We start from the raw sequence: 26,863 nt of genomic DNA, 5'->3' as shown, positions 1-26,863 counted from the left end.
TGAGCGGCGGCAGTCGCTGATGTAAGGCAGCGGCTGCAGAGGACGATCGCGCTCCCTCGTCTCCCTCACTCGACTCAGCGTCGGCCCGAAGCAGCGATGGCATCGCCGGTCGCACCCGTGGTGACGCGGCAGGCACTGTACTCCCGCCGTTGGACGCGATGCTTAGAGCGGCCACGCCCTCAACAGCAGCTGCGGCGATGGCGGGAGTTTCAAAATGTTGCTCCGTTGAAATGGCGGGAAGGCGCTGTGGTCGTTGGCTGCTGTCGCCTCGTGGCGGTCCCGCAGCCCCCAGCCGCGTGATGTTGTCGAGCATGGCGGCTGCGGCGTACAGCAGCTCGGCCAGCTTCGCGTGCGCCTGCCTCAGCCCCTCCGTCGACGGCTCCCCTTCCTCCAGCTGCTGTGGCGTGGATGCACCCAGCCCCGGCTGCTCGATGGCATCTTCAGCCATCTCGGGCCCTCCAACTGCAGCGGTGTCCTCCGCCCCTGGTACTCCGACTCGAGTCGTCCGGCGTGTATCCATGTTCGTACTTTGTTTCACTTCTGACGCCAGATGTAGTAACGCTTACGACTCGTTGACACCGGAGTTGGAGGCACACTTGTTTATTTGAATACCAACTTTGTGACATACACAATTGAGGGGGTATCGGCCCCCTCACCCGTCTATCTGAGGACACACCTCTAGGCTAACCTTAGCCTGCCTCTGAGTCCTCCACTAATGGGCTAGGGGAGGCTATCTTGGCCCGACACTGGTCAGTCGGGCCCGGTACCCAGAGTCCAGACCAGCACTGGCTCTGGCTCTGGTACCACGCCACTGGCTCGAGCCTGCGCGGTCCTGATAAGGACGGCGTACCAGGGGGAGTCCAGGGCTCTATCTCAGACGTCTTCCTCCTCCTCTTCTTTAGCTAAACATCACTCCCGAGCCTCCCGATACATTCCCCTTTTATACACCCCCCTCCCTGAGGGGTGGGGCCCCGGGGGATCGTAACGTCCGAAGCGCGGACGTCGTAGAGGGCACCTGCCCGTGCACTGACGTAGCCCCGCCCACTGTGCTTGTTTACCATAGGCTGCCATGCATAACGGGCTCTCTGTAACAGCCCTACAGTTGTACTACTACACTGTAGCCCTCTAGGCCTTCTACAACAATATTGTAATTTCCTTCACTCGGTCAGAGTCGTGTGCACGGACGTTGTTTGTCAACACGTCCCCGCCTTAAGGGGGCGTCCATAAATGACGTCACGCACCTAGGGGGGGGGGGGTCAGACATTTGTGACGATGTGTGACGAGGGGGGGGGGGTGAGAAATGTGACGTCACATTAAAATGCACAACTTTAAATAAATATAGACAACACGTTCTAGTTAATTAAATATACTTTTTAATAAATGCTTTATCTTAAAACATCAGAGTGCAGCGCCACATTAAATACGCGCTACAATGACAATAGTTTAAAGCGATTTGAAGCATGTTTTATTTGGGGGGGGTGGCAGAGCTTTTTGACGTCATATTTGAGGGGGGGGGGGTCTGACTTTTTGAGACGCCGTGTGACCATGGGGGGGGGGGGGGGGGTCAAAAATTGTCCAAAATCGCGTGACGTCATTTATGGACGGCCCCTACGCCTGCCGTTTTCCCTCGAATGCCTTCACACTGCTACAGTACAGCGTGGTCATCCTGCATTTAATGCCGGGAAAACGGTACAAAGATAATTATCCATTAAGAATCCATCACAAACTGCTGAATTGGCATACGTACTGCACAGTATACGCTTTGAAAATTTGAATTCGCTCCCGATAAACGGTTGAAAACCGCAAAGCAGTGCTAGAAAGTTTGCGTGTAAAGCACACAACGTATTGTGGTCAGATCTGAGAAGCTAAGCGGGCTGGAGCCTGGTGACTACGTCCTTGGATGGGCACACCGCTTGTAAATAACAGGTGTTATAGGCGTGGGCTGCAAGGTGGTCAGGGGGGATGACAGTACGTACAAGGGGATAGATGCGGTGAGGCTTTTATGGGTGAAATACATGACATTGTTATAAAACGGCCTTTGGAGTCAGGGGTTAGTGGACCATTTAGAGGTTAAGACTCCCAGGCTACTAGATATTGGCAAGATGGCCAGGACTGAGGAGGTTGCAGTACAGCAAGTGGGTTATTGACCTACATGTATTTGTACAGAATTCTCCTCAAATGCATTGTGAGGTGTTTTTCTAGTACAGTACTCAGGTTTCTGCTTCTTAACCTCATTCGTATTATCACGCTTTAATGTCGAGGAAAACTTCACCGAGTCTCAATACTTTTTTTTTCCTAATTAACTAATTTGCAGTTCAGTTTTCAGCGTTGGGATGTTTGTTCAATACCAGTTATGTCGTGCGGTTGGGTTTTTTTTTACACACTTTTACATGAGCTATAGGACGAAACGGGAGAACTTGGGAGGAAACCCATTGCGGAACACGTGTAAGAACATACTCACTCCACACAGAAAGGGTTGCCCGAGTTGGGATTTAACCTAGGGTTGTCTATTTCGTGTTTGAACATCGTAACGCCTCCTGTGTTATTGCCAGAAAGGGTGCATCCTATTCCTATCTCATCAGTTTGATACTGGCAAAAAGTACCCAGAGATGTAACTGCTCAACCAGAGCTATGCGTGCGTTCATTTGTGCATTGTCTATGAACTGTCCACCTTTTGGCGTTCTCTGGTGTAACACTGGTGAGACAAGACCATGAAGAAGGCTGTCTCTGGTGTAGGCCAATCAGTTTGAAAGACAGTGCAGACATTATCAGAGCGTTTATTTATCACAAGACTTGAGGCAATGTATAACTTTAAGCTGCGCCTGCCTTACTAGGGAAACTAATTTCTGGGCCATAATTTCTGCAGGCCGAGTTAACATGTTATATTTTCAGACTTTCGTCGTCACGTAATTGTAGACAACTACCCTATAGTTAATAAAATAAAATAAATGAAAATACCTAAATTAAATCACGACGTTTCGGAGGCAACAAAGAGTATGGATCCTTGCAGTCACGAAAGCTTCATATCTAGAATAATACCCTATAGTTTTACCACACTGTAGCCCTCTAGGTATTCTACAACAACATTGTAATTGCCTTCACTCGGTCAGAGTCGTGTGCACGGACGTTGTTTGTCAACACGTCACCGCTATAAGGGGGCGTCCATAAATGACGTCACGCACAAGTATGTGCGGTTAATGCAGACTTGATGCCTTGCAATAGGCGTGTCTATTTGGTGTTTGAACAACTTAACACCTCCTGTGTTATTTCCAGAAAGGGTACATCCTATTCTTATTCTCACTTATGGTCTTATTACTGCTATGAGACACGAGAGTTACGTGAATGCAGATATGACGGTGCACAGCGCACCCCTGTATTACGGATAATATTGGTGGCGAAAGCCTGCGTGTTAAACAGTATTTGACTAATTTATCAATAATAAAAAAAACTGCAGGTGGAACTCCCTGGGATCTCACCAACTTCAACTGACAGCAATTGAGCAACAGGGACGTGCGGTCAGGGGAGGCAGTTTGATACTGTCATACTCCAATGAAAATCGCTGTTACGAAAAAAAAAAGAATAATGAAATAAACTAATATTAAGATTTTTCCACTGAGCTGTGTTATTAATGTCATTTCTGTACGATTCCAATCATTTTTATAGTCAAAATCGCCAAATTTGTGGAGCTCCGCTGTAAATACAGGAAGAGACGAGAGGTGAGGCAGCGACGAGCTCAGCCTCCTCTTTGATTGCGCAACCCCTCAGTAACTGGATGGAGCGCGGGCAATAAGCGCGTGCCTGTTACTATCTCAGTATGTCACCAATGTAATGTTTGTAGACCCCTTCATTTCATGTCCTCGCCTTCCATACTCCAGGTAACTTATTTCACGTATGTGTATAAAGATATTTAGGCTCGCTGGTCTCGTCATGAAATTGCAATGAAAAAGCACCAGGGGAGGCAGCTATCACATCTGCCTCACTGAGGGGGACGTGTCTAACACGCCCCCCTCAGTGAAGCCACGCCCCCTCAGTGAGGACACGCCCCCTGCGTGAGACCACGCCCCCCTCCGTGTGTGAATCTGGCTCTGACACGAGCCAGTGCCTCCCCAGCCATTGACCTCACCGCACGTCACTGGTGTGGTCCCACACACACAGACACGTAGGTTTGTCCAACTCTTGTGCAACTCGTGCCCGCGATTGCTGCAATTTCCTACCTGACTGGTGGGAAACTCAATGTCTCGAACAAGAACCCGGAGATACCATCACCGTCATCGCGAGATCAAAGTTGCAAACCACTTCTCAGGAAATATTACCAAACGGAGAGAGACACATACGATGATTATTTTAGTTTAACCGGGCAGGAAACCCATTGAGGCCACGATCTGTTCTTTCAAAAATGACCTGGGTTTAAATAATTACAACGTGTGAAGAAAACAACGCGCAGGATGCACCCTTTGAAAAGAATATATGATAGTGCTTGGGAATTATTTCGGAATTGCACATTGAATCACGTCGCCTCTGCAGGTGCGACCCTGTTTAATGTGGGGGGCACTGGCAATGACTGAGGAGAAGGGCACACCGCAGACGATGTCAGAGTTTCCCGCATCTCAGATTAGCACGGCTGGCTATGTACGGTGTGAAAGAAGTGCAACATACGTACATACGTCAAATGCAAAGCGGAATGGAGTAACTAATCAACCTGTTTTTATCGGTCTCACCTCACCCACCCTATAGATATATTGTATCAATACTCGCTGACATTGCTAAAATTATTTGGAAGTGGGGGCCTGAGTCTTCAACTATTGGGGGGGGGGGGCGCCTTGCCCTCTCTGTCTTCTCAGAATCTTTAGACTGGAGGAATCCGATAAGCTATAAAGCTCTTTTTTCACAGATGTCCAGTGTGAGCGGGTCAGAACGTTACGACAAAAAACACGAACACGATAGGAGTGCACGGTATAGGAAGATATAAAACGAAACATTTTTTTAGTTTCTTTTACCAGGTAAAGAAAGCCCACTGAGCTTGTTAGCTTCCGTTTGTCAGAGGCGACCTGGCTTTCACAAATGATAGTTCTTACGAAGTGGCTTATTATTACGTGGACATGTATAGCAGCCAAATAATCGAAATAATCTGCCCCCTGCTGCCCCTCGAACGCTACGGAACCAGCGGCAAATTGACATCGCATCCCTTCTAGTGACGTCTGCCACAGAAACCCATCTCCTTGTTTTTTGAGAGTCCATAATAACGTCTCCAACTTGCGCGTTAGTTCTCTAATCGGCGACGCGTTCCTCTTTCCGTCTCTCAATGCCCCGTGTGTCGTCACAATTTTGGTTCGTTATTTTTTGGGTGGGGGGCGCACCCGGCTTAGAGGAAGTGGAAATATGGAAGCGATGTGGCGACATTGTGAACTTAAGTTTTACGCACGGCTGCATCGCTGCTGCGGACAGATGTTCGCGGTGGTCTTCGAATGCGGGGAAACGTCGTTGCGTGGCACGAGACCGCGCGCACGCGACCTTTGCCACTCTCTGTTGCCTCTGCATTGTATCAGAGTTGCCTGCCATCGAGCTACGCAATCAAAGCGCGTGGCATTTAAAAAAAAAGTTCATATCGTAGGGGATTTAGCGGATTAGCGATTCGACTAAGAGCGTCCTCCTCTCAAGAAGAAAGTTACGAGTCGGATCACGGACGAGGGTCAACTCATTCTGTCATCCCCTGGGGTTGATAAAATGAGTACCTATAGTGTATGCGTAGGTTTTCGCAGCCAAATTTATGATTTTCGGTAGATTCTTTTCGGCTAGACCACGTAATGTTCTGACCAAATGTGTGGTGGTGGTGGCGTTGGTGAAACCCTCTAACGACCCAGCACAGATTATGTGGTCACATGGTGCACAAGCGTTTTAAACGCGGCAATTATTATTCTCTCGGCTCGCCGGCTAGTTGAGGGAGAAATTCTCGCAACTGAATTCAGCAAACGGTTGTCCATTGTTCAGTTTAACGGTGAGAGTTACCCTTGTACCATGTGACAGATCATATGATTTTACACCACGTGACAATTTAACCTGTGATGGGTTGATCAGGTTGGTGGGGGGGTTTTACGAAGCATTTGATCGAATCGTTAGGTGGCTCAGTCCCAAACAAATTACTTATGAATGAAAATGGGTACCGCTTTGCAGACAGTCATTGATCGCCCAATGGAAACAATGGCCCCTGCCATGGAAACATGGAATTTAGAACACAAACTCAGGGCCAATAACAACAGATGAGTGCATTTCGATTGAGCTGGGAGACACTTTAATATCGACTTGTTTAGTGACCTTTTTAGCCATTATCCCTTCGTATGTGCAGGATTTCTCTGGGTACTCTGGTTTCCTCCCACATGCATAGCGCTCCTTCAAAAGGAATGTCCAAACATCGCAATGGGTGGTGGTGGTGGTGACTTTATTGAAAAAAAAGTTTTGCCACTCAGTAAAGCGTTTCCGTGGACTGAAGGCCACAAGGATTTGCATTTGTGCGGTGCCTAAAATGTCTCGGCATATCTCAAACATTCCCATTGCCCTGCAGCAATCTAGCCTGGGGTTAACAACGACAGTACCAATACAGCACCTGGATACAAACGCTTCTGAAGATGCTTCACAGAGGAATTAATGTCGATTCAAAAGCACACGTGCACAAGTAAAAAAAAACGTAACAGAAATATAATGAATAAATAAAAAATGTTGGGTAGACTGGGCAGTGGTGCCATTACTCTGCACAGGAGCCACCACAACCACCACTCAGGCCAAGACAGGCCCAAGATCACGTGTCCCCCACCCTGTCCTCTCGCCAAGGCGATTCTCTCCAAACTGCTCTTGTAATTCCTTTAGGGGTTCTAGGTGAGGCACCCGCGGTCTACTGAAGCATACTCTGAATAAACCACGTGGGTTTCCCTTCCCTGGGACATTGCCAACACCTTAATGTGGAAAGTCGCAAAAATAAATCTCAAATCGTTGCGAGAAAGACATTCTAATTTCGTAAAAAAATTTCACTGGACAACTTAGCAAATATTACCCACAGTAAAGATACATGATGTTTGATGCACACCTGCACTTTCTCCTGAACCTCCGATTAGCACAGTTGGCCATGTACGGTGCGAAAGAAGTTCAACATACATACATACATAATTTTGTCTTGCAGTGAAAGTCGCGAAATATTATCGTGAGTTAGTCAGACGTAACTGTCGCTCGATCCAGCAACGGACCGCTAAGCTGGAAACACCACCCTGCGCACGTTCTGCCCGAATGTAGTTTTTCATCTTTGCAAAGCGTATCGAGTTGCTGTTACATTTAGAGGGTATATACATTCCAATCACTATTGCTGACGTTATAGTTGATGGGAGATGTGGGAGAGCGGGGGGGGTGCGCGGAGGGTGGTGCGTTTGCGGACGCTTTAACACATTTCTGTCAAAAATAAATGTGCACGTGCGAGTGGACAACGAGGCCTTACGCGCCGCCGGGGCTGCCCGCCGAGACCGAACGACGTGACTCCCTGCAGGTCCCGAATGGGCATCGTACTCCCTGGGCGTCTTCCTGTGCCGGGAATGCTCGAGTATCCACGCGAACCTGCGGGACACCAGCAAGATCAAGTCCACTCGCGCGGACAAGTGGAACGACGAGCAGGTGCAGGTAAGAGTCGAACCCGTTCGCGTCCCTTTCGGGTCGCGGCTTTTAAAGGGACGTCACGACGGCAACGCCGGTGTCTAAAGGACCATCTGCGTTCGAGCCGTGTATGGTGGCGCATGCTATGAGTTGGTTTTTAAAATATTTGTATTATATTTTTTTCTGCACACAAAAACAAAGGCGTGCTGCAGAATGTTGGGTGACAAAAAATGCCAGGCCCATGTACCTGAACGTGTCCTGGTTGATGGGGGGGGGGGACGACGACAGGCAACCCGGTGAATTCCGCGAGTGTTTTAAAAGTAATTTGGTCGACCCCATTGTACGTTACGCGAACTTTTAGTTTAATTTAATACTGAGCCGTACAGCATTACCTCGTTTTTCATGAGGTATATGTTTCGGAGATGCTCATGAATAGCAAATTTAGCTGATAATGATTTTGGCCGACGAATATTATACGCGCAACATCTGCAGACGCTTCTAAAGCTTCGAGAAGTTATCTCTGTCTCTCTCATCTCTTTATCTCGTCAATTTCTCTCTCATCACTTTGTCTCATCACTTTCTCGCGTCACATTCTCTCTGTCTCTCAATGCAGTCGTGTAGAGTACCAGATGCGAATGACGGGATAGCCAAAATTGCGGATAACAAGTTTGTGAATAACGAGGCAATGCTGTATTTGTATCTATATTTGTGCAGTATATTTAATTTATCCTGTAATGCTGTTGTCCTGCTGTGGTTCTATCTTTCTTGCTGTATATATTTTTTTGAAGATTTTTGTAGTTTTGGTTACCCAGGTCACTCGTGCACATCCAACTATGCTGTCCTCATTGAGTTCCCACCTTGTTAAGCAAACTAAACAAAGATAAAACTAAGGGTTGGCGGAACACGGAGAGATTTGTGAAACTCACAAACCTGTCAGGCTCAGTGATGGCTCAGCAGGTGGCAGGACCGCAAATAGATTATTTGATCCATCTGCCTGGAACCCTTTGCGTGGTTTGCTCGAGAATGTGGGTTTTTCCCGTATGCTGGATTTCCTCCCATACGCAAAAGACTCTTGAATCGAACCGGATGAAACTGGATGAACATTTCATTGCAGGACCGTCCTGAAAACGTCTTGAAGCCCATTGAGGCTTTCAGGGTTAAACAAAGAGCATTTTAATAATAATATTTTTTTCATTATTCCCCAAATACATTTAACAATGCTATTGCTTTTTATAAACATGGAATTATTAATTATATGCTGGAACACCAAATAACGAATGCCTAAAAATGTAGTAAATAAACACCATCTTGTAAGGGCGTTAAAGTTTCCCACACTCAAAATGAACGTTGGTCACACCTTTATTGGTGGCTGCCCTGTGACAAGAGGTGAAAAAGTCCACATTTCTGTGACAGGGACCTGTATGTTCACAGGCCGCTAACCCTAACTGGGATCCTAATTCGCATTGTTTTCCGTTGCTCGACCTACTGAGCTGAATTTCAGGGGCGGTGGTGGTTGAAATGTTAAAAGTTCCACCGAACCAAAACTAAGTGTCAGTGCATAACAACGCTGAGCACTGCACTTGCGTGCGCCTTCGTTTATCCGTGACCGCATTCAGACTCCATGCAAATAAAGCTCCCCATTCTTTCTCTCTCTCGCTTCTCCCTCCCCATTCTTTCTCTCCCCCCTCCCCCTCAGTTCATGGCAAGCCTCGGAAACAAAGCGGTAAAAGCGAAATATGAGAAGCACGTCCCCCCGTTCTACTATCGGCCGAAACCCAACGACTGCCAGTGAGTGTATCTCTTTCTCTTGTCTCTCTCGAGTACCTCGTCTCGTTGAACAAAATGAACTTGGAACGTTTGTGTCCGTCGCCAGACGGGCTTGTTGCGAGGCAACACTGCCCTCCCACCCCACCCGGCCCCCCTCCCCCCAGACGGCGCTTTACACCTGAGATGAATTTCTCACCAGCGTCCCGCACCGTCCAGCGTGATGTGAGCGTGATCAGAGCATTGACAAAAATAGCGGTGCATGTGCTAGCACGCAGGGCTTGCATTTCCTCACTGGATATTTTTTTCCGGAGCACTGATAGCCTGCAGTAGTAGGTGACACGTGACTAAGCAGTTGGCTTCACCTGATACGAAAAAAAATCACGATTTGCTTACCTTTCCTTACACTTTGCACTCCTCTCGTGTTATGTTTATAGCTCATCTGATTCCTCCAGTTTAAAAAACAAAGATTCTGATCTTGAGTAGCCATAGTCATAGCGAGAGGTGAAGTGGATGCGATGTGCCGGTTGCGGAAATATTTTACGTAGGGAGTGCCGACCCAGACAAACCAGGTTGAGGTTAAGCCCTATTGCACACAACCGGTTCGTGCTTCCTCGTATTGCCTCATTTCCAATCCGTGGCCCCATATTTCTCGGCAGAGATTTAATACAAAAAAACAACTGATAGAAAATGATTTGCGTTTCTTACCGCAGACCAGGATGATTATGCTGGCTCAGGGTGGGTGCAGTGCCGGACGCGGTGGTTTGACAACCAATGTCAGCGCCGCTTGCTGGACATGCCCCGTGTATAGCGCCGCCAGTTTTTAAGAGACACTTCCGTGTAGCCAAACAAGTTGCCGTGTTTTTTTTTTTACTAAAAAAAATGCACGATGCGTTGTGTTGTTGAATGGGGGTGAAAAGGAAGGGGTGACTGAGCGCACACGCAGACATCGCAGACTTGCATGGGTTTACAAAATACTGGCCAATCAACATTTAATATTGATTCTTAGGTTCATGATGTGTGTATCAAATGATGCGTGTGAGAAGCGGTGAATTTGAGATTGATTTAAGTCATGTGCCTATGTCACATTTTGCATAACGCAGGGGACAAATGTACAAATGAGACGGAACGAATGAGAAACAATGCAAACAAGATGGTAAACATGAGAGAAAAATCTTTAAAAAATGTATTGAAGTTCCATCCCAGAATTCACGATAGTTTATCAAATCTCTGCAGGGAATTCTGGCAGAGTCGTGCTTTCTAGGTCAGGAATTTTATTTGTGTAAAATTATTGTAATTTTCTTAATGAACTAAATTACATTAAGTGGTGCATTTTAAATTGACGCATTGCATCATACGAGCTTGCTGATGTCGTAATTTCTCTCTCGCCGAGCGATGGGACGCATTAACACACAACGATAATCGATCGGCTGGGATGGTAACACGAGTCGTACTGCCGTAGCCCGGCCAAACCACGGCCTGGAAATCTGCCACCCTGGAAATTACAAAAAAGCCCGTAGCGTAAGCATTGTTTTGAAGAAGCGACACTGCCAGTCACAAAGTGGACGTCCTTGTGAACGACGTAGCAAGGCAAGCGTCGACAAACGCGCACGTAGGTGCGTGTGACGATCCGTCAGTTCGTCCCTCAAAACCACCCTTTGCGCTCACGACACGTGCATCGAATCGGTGCCAATAATAAGCATTGATAATTATTTGTATGGAAATGACACAATTCCGTATTGTAAGCTATTGAACGAAACGCATTGCCCGGTATAGATGGGGACAAAAACATAAACAAACCGCAATCACCATTTCCTGAATTCTGAATTCAAAAGCACGAACCACGAATTGTGGCAATTCGTCAAACTGCTGGGACGGGGAAGGGTTTGATAAACGTCCAGTACCCAGCCTGCTTATGACCGCTATCACCTGGGTGGGATCCACTCAATGTTATCAGACCCTGGAAGTTAACCAGCTAAAGCCTGGAACACGCTCGGGCGGTTTGTCGTAGGGCTTGCGTGGCTACATGGTGGGGAGTAGGCGACAGTTCAGCAAAATTCATCGTTGTAGTGTACTTCTATGCTCCTCACACTTGGGGGCACAAAAGAGGAAGTTGCCCCCACCCCACCTCTCCCCGTCAATATTTAAATGGACGTCGTTTGTCATTGAGCGTTTACATTTTTTTGGTAAAATGGTTATTCATGAATAACGCTTTGCCCCCTTTCTATTTTTGTTTCATATGTGCAAGCCAGTTGCCCAGTGTGGTGAACTATGGTTAAATATCCCTCACTGCCCGCACAGGCATGGGGGAGGACGTCATCCAGCAGTGGATACAGGCTGGGGTGTGCCTCGCTATCGATTATTGCAACTCACTACTCTACAGGATGTCTAGGAAAAACAGTAGCAAGCCGCAGCGTGTACAAAATTCTCTGGCACGTGTCATGACGGGTACTGCAAGATCCGACCGTCCGTCCAGCACTCGCGTGAAGCTGCATTGGTTTGTTGCCGAACGAATACATGATAAGGTTGCACTCATTACACACGAAGTGGTTAATCTCGGTTCTTTTGGTAAAGTCACGTAGAAGGGAAACAATAAAAATAAAACATAATAAAATAAAATTCTCACTATTATTATTTTATGTTGAATTTTTATTCTTTTATTATTTCCCTTCTACATGACTTTACCGAAAGAACCAAGAATATGAATCCCTGCAGTCACGAAAGCTTTAAATCGAAACAAAGTGCTTGCCACATATTCACCACAATACCTTGCTGATATCAAGGAGCATAAATCATCACGCGAACTCCGGTCATCTTCGCAGCGCCTTCTGACTAGCCATTGAACAAAGACGGTCACCGCATTGTGCACTTTCAGATGCGCTTCTGCAGCCGTCTGGAATGCTCTTCCTTCCAATATTACGAAACCACTGGAGCTATGCACTTTTTAAATCATCTAGATTGAAAGCTCATTTCTTTCGAATAGCTTTTTGTGTTTAGTTTATTGTCCTTTCCCGGCACCTCCGATTAGCACGTTAGGCTATGTACGGTGCGAAAGAAGTTCGTACATACATGCATACATTCACGGAGTCACTCATCCTTCTCCCCCCCCCCATCCCATCACCAGAGTCGTGCGGGAGCAGTGGATCAGAGCAAAGTACGAGCGGCAGGAGTTCATCTTCACCGACCGGCAGGAGCCGTATTCGGCAGGTGACTACACTCGCCCCTCGCTGTGTCCTCCTTCGCCATTGGAAATCAAGACCGTGTCGTAACGCGCGCCAGAATTTCTGGGTCCCGTGCCAGGGGCCCACAGCGGTGGTGTCTTTTGTGAATGTTGACCGGACGGAGGCTATCCTGTGTGACCTTGGCAACAAAATGCTAATGCCCGTTTTTTTTAGAAGCGTTGGAATCGGCACTGCTGCGATGGCGGGGGGTTCTAACGTTTAATTCTCGGCCTTTGCCTGAACGGGCGGGAGTGTTTGGGTTGGCGGTTCTTTGCACAATTTTCTCAGCAGTGGCAAAATATTATCTCAAGGAATGACACTGACAGACGGGAAGAGGAACGCATCATTCGAGAATGATCGCGGGTCAATTACATCCTTCAAACTGTTAAGAAAGGTCAGCGGGCTTGGGCAGGGCACGTCACGGCTTAGAAGGGATGACGGCCGATGATCAAGAAATAGTAATGACGCAACAGCCAAGAAGCTGAATGGGTCTGAGAGCACGCTCACCGAGGAGATGGAGCAATGACATCAAATGATGTTCAAAAGGTGCTAAGTGGATTATTGCATGGATGGATTGTGGGAGGTGGTGACGGCTTGGGGAGATTTCATCCAGCGGTAGATTGACCACGGTTGTTGATGCTGATGACAGACACGTTCAGCAGACGGGAATGGAATGCACCATGGACTAGGTTGAAGGAAGTCATCCAGAGGCCTCGAATATCTGGGCATTGGTAGCGCATGCCTGTCATCCAGCAAAAATGAAGGCGAGGGTTTGTGCATCACACAAATGCTTTAAATTCCCTTCCCTTGGGCATCAATGAGCCATACCCTGGCTGCCAGGAAAAGGCGTCGCGGTGATGAGATGTTAACTCCCTCGCCTGGTATGCAGGAGGTCGTGGGTTTAACCCCAATCCTGACACCTGTATATTTGCAGGTTGGCTGCTATACATTTCCTCGTGATAAGTCACTTCATTGGGCTATCATTTGTGGCCAGATCGCTTCTGAAAAAAGAGTTATATAGCTCCGTGGACTTTACCTGGTAAAATGAAAAAGTTTAGTTTAAGGCAGTCCAGAAATTGTAGACTCTAACTGTTCAATGCTCATGTAAACAGTAATTGGCTGATACTATAACACATTAATAAGTAGAGAACTGCAGAGCTTGATGGGGGTGGGAAATTGGCACCGGCTCACCACCTGGCCGCTGCCTTGCTGCTCATCTTTGGTTCCTCCTCACGCCTCCGAGTTGTTTTCTTTCTTCGAGTGCGATTTTTCTATCACGTCTGAGAGTATGACGTGGCACAGCTTCCCTATAGCACTGTAAGTCAACGAAAATAAATGTATGTAAAGTCCAGCCATCTGGCAGCATTTGCTTAACAGGCCATCACACATCCTGCTGACGGAACTTAAAATGTCAAAGCTGGCGCAAAGTTTGACCAATGAAAGGGGCGATAGCCAGTGGGGGAGAATAACGATGGGAGCAGAAGCCAGTGGAAGGACCGCGCCTGAGAGGACGACCAACACAGAGATTGGGGGGGAAATGAGATCAGCTCATTCATGGAATAATAATAATGCAATTTATAACGCGCGCAAATTTGCGGACGTAACGGCCGCAACTCAGAGGCACGGAGCCAAGCTCAGAGCCGCTCGAAAGCGCGTGGTTATAGAGGTGAGTTTTTAAGTGTCTCTTGAAGGAGGTGATTGAGGTTATGCTGTGAATGTGCAGAGGGGTGATGGCGTTCCAGACTGTTGGGGCTGCCACCGAGAAGCAGCGCATAGACATGACCATCCTGGATCTTGGTATCAAGAGGAGGTCATGAGTCGCGCTGCGCAGGCATCTGCCGTGTGCTGAGCTGCAAGTCGTCAATAATGAAGAAAGGTACGGCTGGCAGTGAATTGATCAAGGCTCACGGTGACGATGATGTGCTGCAGGCTACAGGGAAGGCGTGCTGTGGAAGAGGGGCCGTGACAATGGCCAGTTCCTGCAGAGGAAGTTCATTCTGTCGGAGAAGGAGGGCAGCTTGAAGTACTTCACCAAGTTTGATGCAAGTGTCTGGGGCATCACACACACACACCATCTATGACTTGTCTTAAATGTAAAATGTATATATGTATCCCCGTGTTTGTCCCCTTTTGGCAGTGGCCAGAGTCTCCATACGATGGGTTGCAGACCTGTGACAGGGTGTAGTCAATCCATAGGAAAACCACTGCATTGGGATTAATAAAAAAAAATGTTAATGCTAAAAAATGTTTGTCTCGTTTTCTCGGAGAAACTGAGCAATGGAAAATTTAAAGAGGTCCTCGTTCACCAAAGGGCGCTGCACAAAACCCATACGTCACACCTGCCACATGTCCTGCCCTCAACCCACCCCCACTGTGACCTCTTGTCGCACCAGGGCAAGGAGCCCAAAGCCACGGTGAAGATCGCGGACATCAACCCCACTTTCCAACCGACGAAGATTGGAAACCCCAACGGCCTGCAGATCACCTACCTGAAGGACTTCAGCACCCGCAACATCTTCATCTACCACGAGGAAGGAAAGGTGCGTAGGCACGTGGGCCTCCGTTGCCATGACGCAAGCATCGCGGCGGTGTGAGGAAAGTTCCGACGTGCGTCACGATTCCCCTGCCCAGCTGTTCGACCAATTGTAGTGATTTGCCTGCCAATCGTCGCGGTTCGACCAATTGTAGCAATTCACCTGCCCAGCGGTTCGACCAATCATTGCAATTTGCAGTCACAATCCCTCTACCAGAATCTATTTACTTTCTCGTCTCGTTTATATTCTCGGTTTTGTGTCTCGCTTGGACAGTTTTGTCGCTCCAATAGTTTATGCAACATGTAACATTCGCGTATAATTTGCACGTCTTTTCTATAAATCATAAATAATTGATTGTATGTAGCATGCATGAGTCGATGTGTCAGTTTCAGTTTTCAGTTTCATTTGTTAGGTATAGCCCTATGAGTCATGCGGCTATTGACTCGGGTGCAACCGTGTCATTTATCGTAAGTGTAAGAATATACTTTAAGAGATGAATTATCACGTCGTTACCTGCCTATGTAATGTGAAGGGAAAAGGGAGCTTGGCAATAACTGTTTTGTCAAAGGACCAGATTCTCATCTTGACAAAACGTTTAGTTTCATCAGATTTTCAACCACCGTGTGGTTGCATTTAGATGCCACTGTATGAATCCACGTTGCGTCATATTCAATAAGAAGCTCCGTTGGAGTAATTCCGAAGATGATATTGTGGTTCACAAATGAATCATCTCTTGTGACCCACAATACCTTGCTGATCTCATCAATGAAGATAAACCATCACGCAAACTCCGGTCATCCTCGCCACGTCTTTTGACTGGCCGTTGAACAAAGGCAGTCACTGTATCGCATGTTTTCAGATGCGCTTCTGCGGCCGTCTGGAATGCTCTTCCTTCCAATATTTGGAAGCTACTGGAGCTATGCACTTTTAAATCATCGAGATAAAAAATTAATTTCTTTAGAACTGCTGTTTGTATTTAGTTTGTTGTCATTTCCCGGCACCTCCGATTAGCACGGTTGGCTACGTACGGTGTGTAAGAAGTTCAACAGAGAGACATACAACATGGAAATGAAAAGGAGAAGAGGAATGAGACGGATCATTTGGTGTGAAATAACAATAAAATGGGCGGGTGTGGGAGTTTCCACACTTGTCGTGGGCATCGGCGCACCCTCAGTGGTAACGGCGACGCTAGAGGCGGAAAGGCATAAATCTCGCACGGTCATATTTGTTCTCGTTAGCCACTTTTTATTTTTCCCTGCCAAAATTTACCTGTCACAACGCGAAACAACGTGCGAGATTACGGACAGGATTCATCATCGTCGGAATCCGTAAAACACGGTCACGTCAGTTAGTTCTTTTTGGTGTTGAGCAAAGTGTTAAACGTTTAGCACTCTCTGCCTGTTATGCAAGAACGTATTGAGTGTGACCACATTCCAGCAATGCCACGCCGATTAACGTTTGTGAAAATTGAGTGTCGCGGATTGCCAATCTAAGAATAGGGCCGTGTATTATTTGCGAGTGTCGATTTCCGAGAGACTTCGTATTCGCCGGCTGCTCCACAAACTTAGCACCTCGCACGTCAACGAGTCGGTGGTCGTGAGCAGAAGCCCTCGCAGCCCCAGCCGTGGTCAAACTCTCTGCATCAGCGAACTCTGCCCGTTCGCGTGGTCGCCGCCGAGTTGGAACGCTGAAAATCATGTTTCTAGGTCGATAATTGTAAGGGGCTATTTTCTTCGTGGTTCATTAGTCGGGGCCCCTTTAAAAACAGAGGGCGTCCCCACATCCCACATCCTGAAGGCTGGAAACCCTGCCCCACCCCCACCCCCTACAAGCAACACCCTGTGCTTCAGCTGAATGATGACATCGCGTAGCCCCAACCTCCGTCGGCTAGTGAGTGCCACAAAATAGGCACAGAGGTGAGACATTTCCCACCCCCCCCCCCCCCCCATTTTTCCATCTTATTTGATTGAGAACTCACGCTTACAATCGCTAATGAAGTTGAATTCGTGGATGAAGCGTCTAGGAGTATTTCTTGCTCTCCGTCTGTTCTTATTTCAGCGATTCAATGGAAATTCGAATAATAATAATAATTAATCGGGACTCCGTGTGCCCTCTCGCGTGGTGTGCGTTTGTCTCGGCGGCAGGAAATCGTCGACTGGTACAACGCTATCCGAGCTGCGCGCTTCCACTACCACAAGGTGGCGTTCCCCGGAAGCCAAGACGTGGATGTGAGTGCAAGATAGCGAAACATAAAAACTAAACTATTTTTTCTTTTACCAAGGCCCACTGTAGGCATGTACCGTATGTAGAACTTCTTTCGTGACAGCACGTAGCCAACCGTGCTAATCAGAGGTTCGGGGCTATATAGCTCTTGTTCACAAATGATAGCTCAACAAACTGGCTTCTCGCGTGGAAATGTATTGCAGCCAAATACTCTGAATTCACGTCGATTCTGAATGTGGAAGGGAAAACCGGAGGAACCGGAGAAAAATCCACGCGACCACGGGGAGAGTGTTCAAATGCCAAATGTACAGGCATCAGGGGTCAAAATCGAAACCACGACCTCCTGTATACCGGGTGCAGTATTTAACATTTCGCCATCATAGAATAATGCCATCTGTTTACACAGAGGGTCCCGTCTAAATGCTTGCCGTTGTTTCTACTTCGAAGACCTCAAGGAAACCCATTTCGTTAACACGGATATTAACCCAATTTTTTTTACATTCTTTTAACGTAAGATTTGGCAGTCGCCGACACAGCCCCAGATTTGTTTTGCAGAGTCTGCCACGGTATCGTGTACCCCGTAAATTATGATGTCAATTGACAACTTTTCTCTTTTTCAGTTGATCCAAAAACTCTCCAGAAATTACATCAAAGAAGGATACATGGAGAAGACAGGGCCAAGGGTAAGGCATGCCAGCAGCTGAAGTGCAATCCGCTGCCGAACTGTTGAACAGTACGTGACGTATTGCGCTCTCTGGAGAATGAGGTATAGGCGGATTTGCTAAATATTCAGATGTGTGAACGCCTATGTAAATTAATATCTGCATCATCCACCCCTAGGTTACTGGGGGGGGGGGGGGGGGGGGGTGGGGAAGCACCCTCTTTTCCTGAAAATGTTTTCCTGTATTTGAGAAGTGATTGTTCGTGAGATATAGAATACATTACTGAGTGTGCAAAGGTCAGATTTGCGAACGTGGTACTGCATTAAAATCCGCCAAAACTGGTTGCAAATTGCTGGACGATTATCCGCTTACAATTGTATTCCTGGTCGCACAAACAACGGTGAATATCAGGCACAGGAAGGAATAGTTTTTGTTATAATTTCCTTTTTATTCCGAAATAACACACTTGGGAATGCTGACGAAACGATGACTCAACGTTGCACGAGATGACGGTTCTGTTTCGGACGGTTTGCCGTAGTCACCCATTGGTAGTGTTCGTCGATGTTTTAACCGTAAGCCGTATACTCGGCTGCGGAGGTAATTTGGCTTTAACCGACTACCGACGTGGCTAGATTTATTGTTGCGATGCTTTTTGTATTTGGTTTGTTGTCCTTCCTCTGCACCTCCAATAAGCGTGGTTGGTTACGTATGGTGTGAAATTCCACATATGTACATGTATATATTTCGCAGCAACGGGAGGGGTTCAAGAAGAGGTGGTGTACTCTGGATGCCGCCGACCGTCGCCTCATGTACTTTAAGGACCCACTGGTAAAGCCACCCTCTTCATCTTTTCACGACTGCAGCGGCCTGTTCTCTGTGTGTCTAAGTAATCGGGCACGTAACAGTCCACCGATTCATTGATCAAAATATCATATGCAAACTCAACATGCGTTGCCATGAAGCATTTATGGTAAAGGTAAATACATTTAGAACTCCATTTTATGGTGCCATATATAAATTAAATAAATACAATTAAATTATCCATCTGCCTTTTGGCTTATCAAGCAGCATTCGTTTAAAATAAACTGTGGAGGAATTTTTGGTCTTTGGTCTTGTCGGTCTTATCAAGGTGCGTTCACAGCTTGATGCAGAGGTTCCCCTAGTTACTGCTGCAGGTGTATTACCCATAACATACGCACCGTCTGTTTCACAGCGGATCTTAAATATCCTGTGATGTCATTCAGAGAAGAGTAGGCCAATGTGTGCTGGCATCTTGAGACTGAGTAGGGCTGTCTCCACAGTAAACTTAGCAGTCATGCTTGTTAAACAAATGCTGCCGGTTTGGGCAGGTGTCAATGGCAAGAGCTCTCAATACTTTCATTCACTACATGTGCATTGCTGTGACTACCATCGACGCCTAACTGCCCGCCCACCCACCCGTCTGTATGCCCATCTGTACGCCCGTACGTACGCAGGATGCGTTTGCCAAGGGCGAGGTGTTCCTCGGGCATTCGGACCACGGCTACTCGGTGCAGGAGGGCTTGCCTGGCGGCACGCAGGGCTACCGGTGGCAGTTCGGCATCACCATCACCACTCCCGACCGCGGCTTTCTGTTTGCGTGCGAGAAGGAGGCGGATCAGCAGGAATGGATCGGCGCCTTCAAGAGCATCATCGCTCGCAGCATGTGCCCACAGGACTACGTCAGTAAGGCCTACCTCTGTCACAGCAGGACTCGAATAATCCACGCTCCCAATAGTCCGGTAATTCCTGCAATTCGTGGATTGTTGGGGGCATACTCCTCCCGTAATCTGCGGCTCACCGTTGGTGGATTATTTGTAATGCTTATGCGGACGGCAAACCGCGATCCGTAGAGGTGAGTGGGACTTATTTTGCATCGGCACAGACTGATGTGACTTGTTTTCATATAAATAACTTCACATTTTTTTTTATTGTGTGTTGGGGGGGGGGGCACCAAAACCGATTGATTACTTGCCACTGATGTTACCCGTGGCCGGCAATCATACTCAGGTTTGATGGGTTCACAGCCCAATCCACACCGCATGCCGCTGCACCACTATTGGCCAAAGAGCATTAACAATCATCATCAACAGCCATTATCATTTCACTGTTGGATGAAGGTCTTCCCAAGCCGTTGCAGTCCCTTACAGTAATTAACACCTCCGATGAGCAGGGTTGGCTATGTACGGTGCAAAACTATTTCAACATACATACGTACATCAATACGAACGCGTATTAAAGTAGCGGGGTGAAACGCCTTCCTCTTTCTTTTCTTTCTCTCTCTGCGCAGTGGAAGCGTACTTCAAGCACAAGCCATGAAGCCGCCGCCCGCTGCTGGGACCGCAACTTCTTCGCCCCCCTCCCCCCAACTCGTGCCACTGGACAAACGCAGCGCGCCCGAATCAAATAACGCCGAAGTGAAACGTATTCAGGAGATAAAGCATTCTAGGAAAATATCCCACAGTGCCCTGCAAGCCCGCCCAACAGTGGGCAGGTATTATGTACAGCGACCTGGTATAGTTGGCGTTAAACGAGTACCTACCTGGTGCGGTGTGTGTAAAAGCTTAGCGCTGGGGAGAAAAAGGCAGTCGGGGCGTGGTGCAGGCCACACCACCCACTTGGTATGCGTTGCCGCCGCCCTTAAAATGTACTCGCTAACAGCACTTACCCCAACAGTATAAAAAGGCGATAGGGGGATCATTGTCTATATACATGGCATATCTAGTGACGTCACCAGTTATAATTTCGTGTTCTTTTTCACCTTATTTGGAAATTATAACCGTTGCTATGACGCCTGAAGCTGTGGTATAAGAACAGCCTTCTCTGTAATATTTGTGGCCTCTGTATGACCCTTGCATCAGGCAGCTGTATGCACACAGACCCTTCCTGGGGTATGAAAGCAAGGTTGCATCGAGCCATCGGTAAGGGTTTCCACCTTTTACACACACAAAAACCTCACTCAGATGTATTAATACTTCATTCAAAGTGCCATATCCTGACAAATAGGATTTTTGGATAACGATGCTTAATCACGCGAGATATTTTGGAGTCGCTAAGAGTCAAAGTAGTGACTTGGAGAACCGTCTGATATATGTAGTGTCCAGGATAATTTAGGGACGGATGGCAACCCTCGTCACCGGGCCAACCTGAAACATTTACAATAAACCAGCCTGCGACTTCGGCCATTAACGGACCCTAGGCCCAACTGTCAGCTCCAATCGGCTGACAAATTTAAAAGAAGAACTCCATCGTGTCCCTCCACATAGAATTACAACAAATGTCTAAAACCATCACCCTTATTGGCTTTCCAGACTGATATTATCAAGTAACATTTGTTAAAGCAAGCAAACGCTGTGGACGGGTTTCAGCCTGCTCAGCCTCGCTCATCAGCAGTCAGGCTGGGGTCTGGAAACCCAATGGATTGATGGCCTAAAACGTAATTTTATTTATATGATGAGCGGCAAATAGGAGTTGTGGTGGTCCAACTTTTGCAGCCATCAAGCAAATGCCGTGTACCTGGGGGCTCAACCCAACCGTGGTTTTAAATATGTTGTGTTGGATTTTTAGTTGTGCCCTCCCCACACCCGCCGCTACAAACCTGCGCAGTCTGAATATGTTCCATGCTCAGTTGGCCGGGGAATCTGGTTGACGGGATCGGATTCCAGCTTCGAAACAGGCATCCGCTGCATGTGTCGCAAACAAAATTGTGTGTTCCTCTCTGTCCTTCCCTCACCCCCCGCCGCTAACGGACAACGTACAGTGCTGCCGAGACCCAGACCTATGCATCTCGCTGTGATACCCGTGATCAATAATGCTGTGCCAAAATGCGATACCAGGGGTGTCAAACACAAGTTGTGAGCAATGCTTACTTAATTGGTTTCTGTGAGAAGCCTTTGCAAAGAGTGTTTTCCGGGCTACTCGTATTTCAATGGTGGTTTTACCATGGATAGACTTGATCCCATCATAGGAATGTGGAGTTTTCACCAATGGCTGAGGAGCCACCAGCTTAAACAAATGAGCGCCAGCCACGTAGATAATTTCAATTTTTTTACGAAAATGTAAATCATGTCTCTTAGTTGCAATCCATAATAGACACATACCCGCACAATCAGTGCATAAACCAAACCGAGCTAAATTAATACAGAGGTCGCTCAAAAATTACAATATGTTCGCAAAGGTGGCGGCAAATGCCTTGAATGCCGTGCCTTAAAGGTGGGAAGGTGGATCGTGTGAACGGCATGCTTGATGCTTAAATGGCGGCCTAGCAAGTAGGCTACCGACCTCTCCACATACAGCAATTCCTCGCTTAACGCTGTTGATGTGTTCCTGAAAAGTACGGCGTTAAGCGGACAGCGCGTTTAACGGAAACATTTCGTCATAAATAATGTAAAAACTAAACTTTCGCGCAATGCGATGTACTTGGGGTACGCCACCGCGTCACTGTCATTCCGCATACTGTATCGTACCGCTCAAAAAGCGTGTTATAACAGGCGCGTTCCGCATTATAACAGACGCGTTCTGCGCGATAACGGGGAGCGTTCCATGAAAAGTGTTCCTTTGTGGAATCACCGCGTTACAGCAAAGTGTTGTGTGAACATGCGTTGAATGACTTACCGTATACATTTTGCAATGTCTTCTTCTAGTACAATTTTCAAGTTTCCTGCTTTGTGTGGGGGACGAACCCGGAATTCCCGGAAATAACCCACTCGGCATACGGCAGCCCAACACTCAAACGGTGCCGCACAATCGGGTTAATGAACACACTTTACTACCATCTCCGGGCCAAGTGGCAGCTGCCCAGTGGGTTTGGATGTTTCACAAGCCTCTGGAAGATCCACCAACAGCGCTGGATCCGCAGGCCTTGAGCCACCACGTGCCCACTTTCTTGAGACTCGACGGTTTGCTGCACGAGTGCATTCGTCGTCGCCTCGATTCTGATTTTTTATTTCTTCAAAGTTCCTCGGCGCTCAGGAACACGTCTGGTGACGTCACATAGGAGTTGGGCACCCCTGGGTTTTCACACCGTGGTATTTGATTTATTACTTGAAGTGCTGTTTTCTATGGTTTAATCGCCCGTTTTCATATTTTTTATGTTTTTTTAGCATATCTTAATTAAGGCGTTTTGCATACGATGAAACTAAACTGAGCGATACCATAACCTACTTCTTTATTTCAGCTTTACTCGCAGATTGATTTCGTTCTCCGTAGATATTAGCGTAATAGTTTTTCAGAGGTTGAATTATAGAACAACCATATTAATCGTTTAAATGAGATGTACTTTTTGTTTGTTTGAAACGTGTAACATTACTCCATGCCACACGCGTTAATCTTGTTGCTACTAAAGGTGTCAGTTATGGTTTGGCTCGGCTTAATATGAAAGTAAACCAAGTTTTAGATAGAGAATGGGGCTGCTGGATATTTTTAAGATTTAATATTTTGATTGCTTAAGCTGTATTGTTTTTACTTGTAAGGATTCCTATTGTGATTAACAAACATTAATAAATAACAAATGGAAAATCCGCTGCCGTTTGACCTTTTTTTACCAGCAAAAGGCCATGTTTTTGAGGTCTACATACACAAGTGTGGTTGATTCACATGTCAAGAACAGCCCTTTGTCAATCCATTTCTGGATGACCTTCACAAGCCACGGCTATCTCTCACGTTCCTGCGATGTTAGGAACACATTCAACGCCCGAACACGAGACGATTTAGGTATGTGCATGCTTAATCTGCGCCGTAGACTTCCAGGAGGGGAGGGAATTATTATACAATGTTACTGTACATGCAGCACACAAAAAAACCACCGTTTCAAGCCCACGAGCACCAAGTAGCTCAATTCTATTTTTGTGATTATAAACACAAGTTGGCATTCATAATACAGGATTTTTTTGGGGGGTTAGATCGCGTTAATATGTGTAGTGACATCAGATGGCACTGTGTGGTACCGGCTCTAGCGAGGCACGGCGTGCCATGCACCGTCATCGCGGACGCCCCGTAGGTGGGTGTAGTACCAGCCCTAGAGGGGGCTCGGGGAGCGCTGGGGTAGCGCTCCGCGGCACCACGCGTGGCGTGTAGTGCTGACTCCTACAGGAGGGAGTGTGAGAGTGGGGTGGGGGAGGGGGCAGAGCTTTGTGACGTCATATTTGAGGGTGGGGGTTGACTTTTTGTGATGTCGTGTGACGAGGGGGGGGGGGCAAAAATCGCGTGACGTCATTTATGGACGGCCCCGAGACACATTTTTGTTGCCCATATTGAAACGGCTGTACGCCGTATGGACCTTAAAACTCAATTTCCCTGGACAAGAACACGGAGTAAACCGATCTTGATTTGAAGCTTTCGTGACTGTAGGTTCTTTCGGTAAAGTCACGTAGGTAGAAAATAAAATAAATCACGACGTTTCGGGCGCAACACAAGCGTCCGTCATCAGGTGGGAAAGCATGTTTTCCCACCTGTGTTGCGGCCGAAACGTCGTGATTTATTTTATTTGACACCTACGTGACTTTACCGAAAGAACCAAAGAGTACGGGGTGAACAGTTTGGGTTGACAGCCATGAGCATTGCCCAAAACGTCGCCCGTTTTATATATACACACATTTCGTTAGAGGACAGTGTTACTGACGAATCTGTTTAGAGTTTGTACTGGTAGGAACCTCCTGGTTACACCAAACCACAGGGGATTATTGTGTACGTCCGTCCGTCGTGCATGGAGGGGCTGGGTTGGGAGGGGATGGTGGGGAGGGGCTGCGTGGGGAGGGTGGGGAGGGGCTGGTCACCCCGTGGTGACCTTATAACACATTCCTGCGGAGGGAGTTGGTAAGAACGTTGGGTTGCTCGGTCAATTGCCAGGGTTAACGGCGGCGTGGTGTATTCCGCAAATATGTGGCCGCTTGAATGGAGCCCGCATTCGCGCGCTCGATTGGACCGTCGAGGTCGAGCCGTCGACCAATCAGGTGAGCGGTCTGGAATGGAGGGAGTGCTTTGCGCTCGTTTCAGCCAATCAGCGTCATCCAACTTGTCCCCCGCCCCCCACCTTCCACCCACACCTCTCCTCTCCCTTTACATTCCACTCAACCCCCCCTCACGCCCCCACCCCTCCGGCCCACACGCCGCCCCTTCCCCTTTACCTTCCACCCAACCCCTCCCACCCACACATCTCCCCTCCCCCTAGCGGCCTAGCCTATACCTTCGACCCAACCCCTCCCCCTCATGCCCCCACCACTCCAACCCACACCCCGCCCCTCCCCCTTTACCTTTCACCCAACCCCTCCCACCCATCAAATCGCCCCTCCCCCTTTACCTTCGACCCAACCCCTCCCACCCACACATCGCCCCTCCCCCTATACCTTCGACCCAACCCTTATGCCCCCACCCCTCCAGCCCACATCCCGCCCCTCCCCCTTTACCCTTCAACCCAACCCCTCCCACCCACACATTGCCCCTCCCCCTTTACCTTCCACCCAACCCCTCCCACCCACACATCGCCCCTCCCCCTTTACCTTTCACCCAGCCCCTCCCACCCACACATCGCCCCTCCCCCATTACCTTCCACCCAACCCCTCCCCCTCCCGCCCATACGACACCCCTCCCCTCAACCCCCCTTCGCCCCGCCCCTCTTCCGTTGACGCTCGCGCCAAAGCGGGATAATCGATTGGTGGCTGAGGTAAAAAATATAATTTACTCCGTTATTTATTATTACACTATTATTGTAATGTCAAAAAATATCTTTGCATATCAACATTTAATTGTACAGCGCGATAACAGCAGTGTATTCATGGTATTTAGTTTGCGTACAAAGATTTATTACGAATATATATGTGATGCATGCTGAGGTAAAGTTAAATTCTAAAATAGTTTTTTTTGGGTTAGATCGCGTAAATATATAAATGGATCGTTAAAACCCGCCACCACCCGACACAGCCAACTAGTAAGGGTTGTCACGTAAACAGAACATGCCAATTCGTTACTAGTACAGCACTAGTGTATAGTGTAGTGTATAGTGTATTAGTACAGCACACTGGTGTGTAGTGTATAGTGTAGTGTATAGTGTAGTGTATAGTGTAGTATACTAGTACAGTATTGGAGAGCCAATCCACAACATTTACAATCTGAGTACGACGTTTCGCCAGTAATTACAACCAGCTTCATCAGGCGACAGCCTGATGAATTGGCATGTTCCGTTTACGTGACAACCCTTACTATACTCCTTGGTTATTTCGGTAAAGTCACGGAGGTATAAAATACAATAAATCACGACGTTTCGATTGCATTTTCGTTGCCCCGTAGGGTGGTGGAGGGTTTTAACGACACATTTATATACTTACGCGATCTAACCCAAAAAAACCTATGATGGATTATATTGGTCGCGAAAGCCTACGTGTTAAACTTAAATTCTAAAGTTATGGATTTTGGGAGACTAAACTTAGGAAAGGTGTTCGTAAAATATTACAGTTTTCTCTGGTTTCTATACTATTATGTTAATAATGATATATATTTTTTATGTTCATTACGTTTCAAGCTTTCCAATTGAAAAAGTGTCTTGTACTCTTTAATAGGTTATTGACAATACGTTATTTCGACATCCAGTATGTACATTATCCCTCAATGACAATACAGCACGTACAGTTACATTTGTTGTTTTACCATTGTAGAATCCATCAATGTTCATAAAATGCACATATGCAAGCAATATAGTTTCACAATTCACCGTTTGCAGAGGTGGGACATTTGGCAATAATTTAAGTTTCAAATGATTATTTTCACCAATCCTTTGAAGTCTTTTCAAGTGGTCAGCCACTGCAGGATTTCTCAC

The 26,863-nt window shown here is 47.3% G+C and overlaps 1 protein-coding gene across 1 annotated transcript in view; it reads left to right on the top strand.

Annotated features, from left to right (window-relative positions):
* LOC144719101 (arf-GAP with dual PH domain-containing protein 1-like) overlaps positions 1 to 23,571 on the top strand; it is a 32,942-nt gene extending 9,371 nt beyond the window's left edge. Inside the window, exons 2-11 of the mRNA XM_078594927.1 lie at positions 7,529 to 7,659; positions 9,329 to 9,420; positions 12,521 to 12,603; positions 14,547 to 14,659; positions 15,011 to 15,157; positions 17,296 to 17,379; positions 17,995 to 18,057; positions 18,787 to 18,864; positions 19,512 to 19,740; positions 20,345 to 23,571. Of these exons, the coding sequence (XP_078451053.1) occupies positions 7,529 to 7,659; positions 9,329 to 9,420; positions 12,521 to 12,603; positions 14,547 to 14,659; positions 15,011 to 15,157; positions 17,296 to 17,379; positions 17,995 to 18,057; positions 18,787 to 18,864; positions 19,512 to 19,740; positions 20,345 to 20,373 (1,049 nt within the window). The 3' untranslated portion in view covers positions 20,374 to 23,571. The remainder of the gene's footprint in view (positions 1 to 7,528; positions 7,660 to 9,328; positions 9,421 to 12,520; positions 12,604 to 14,546; positions 14,660 to 15,010; positions 15,158 to 17,295; positions 17,380 to 17,994; positions 18,058 to 18,786; positions 18,865 to 19,511; positions 19,741 to 20,344) is intronic.
* The last annotated feature ends 3,292 nt before the right edge of the window (positions 23,572 to 26,863 follow it).

This window comes from Lampetra planeri, chromosome 5 (genome assembly GCF_965212315.1).
Source record: "Lampetra planeri chromosome 5, kcLamPlan1.2.h2, whole genome shotgun sequence".
In the NCBI taxonomy this organism is placed as follows: Eukaryota; Metazoa; Chordata; class Hyperoartia; order Petromyzontiformes; family Petromyzontidae; genus Lampetra; species Lampetra planeri.
The sequence above is the reverse complement of the archived record's forward strand: the minus strand, read 5'-3'. Positions and strand labels throughout refer to the sequence as shown.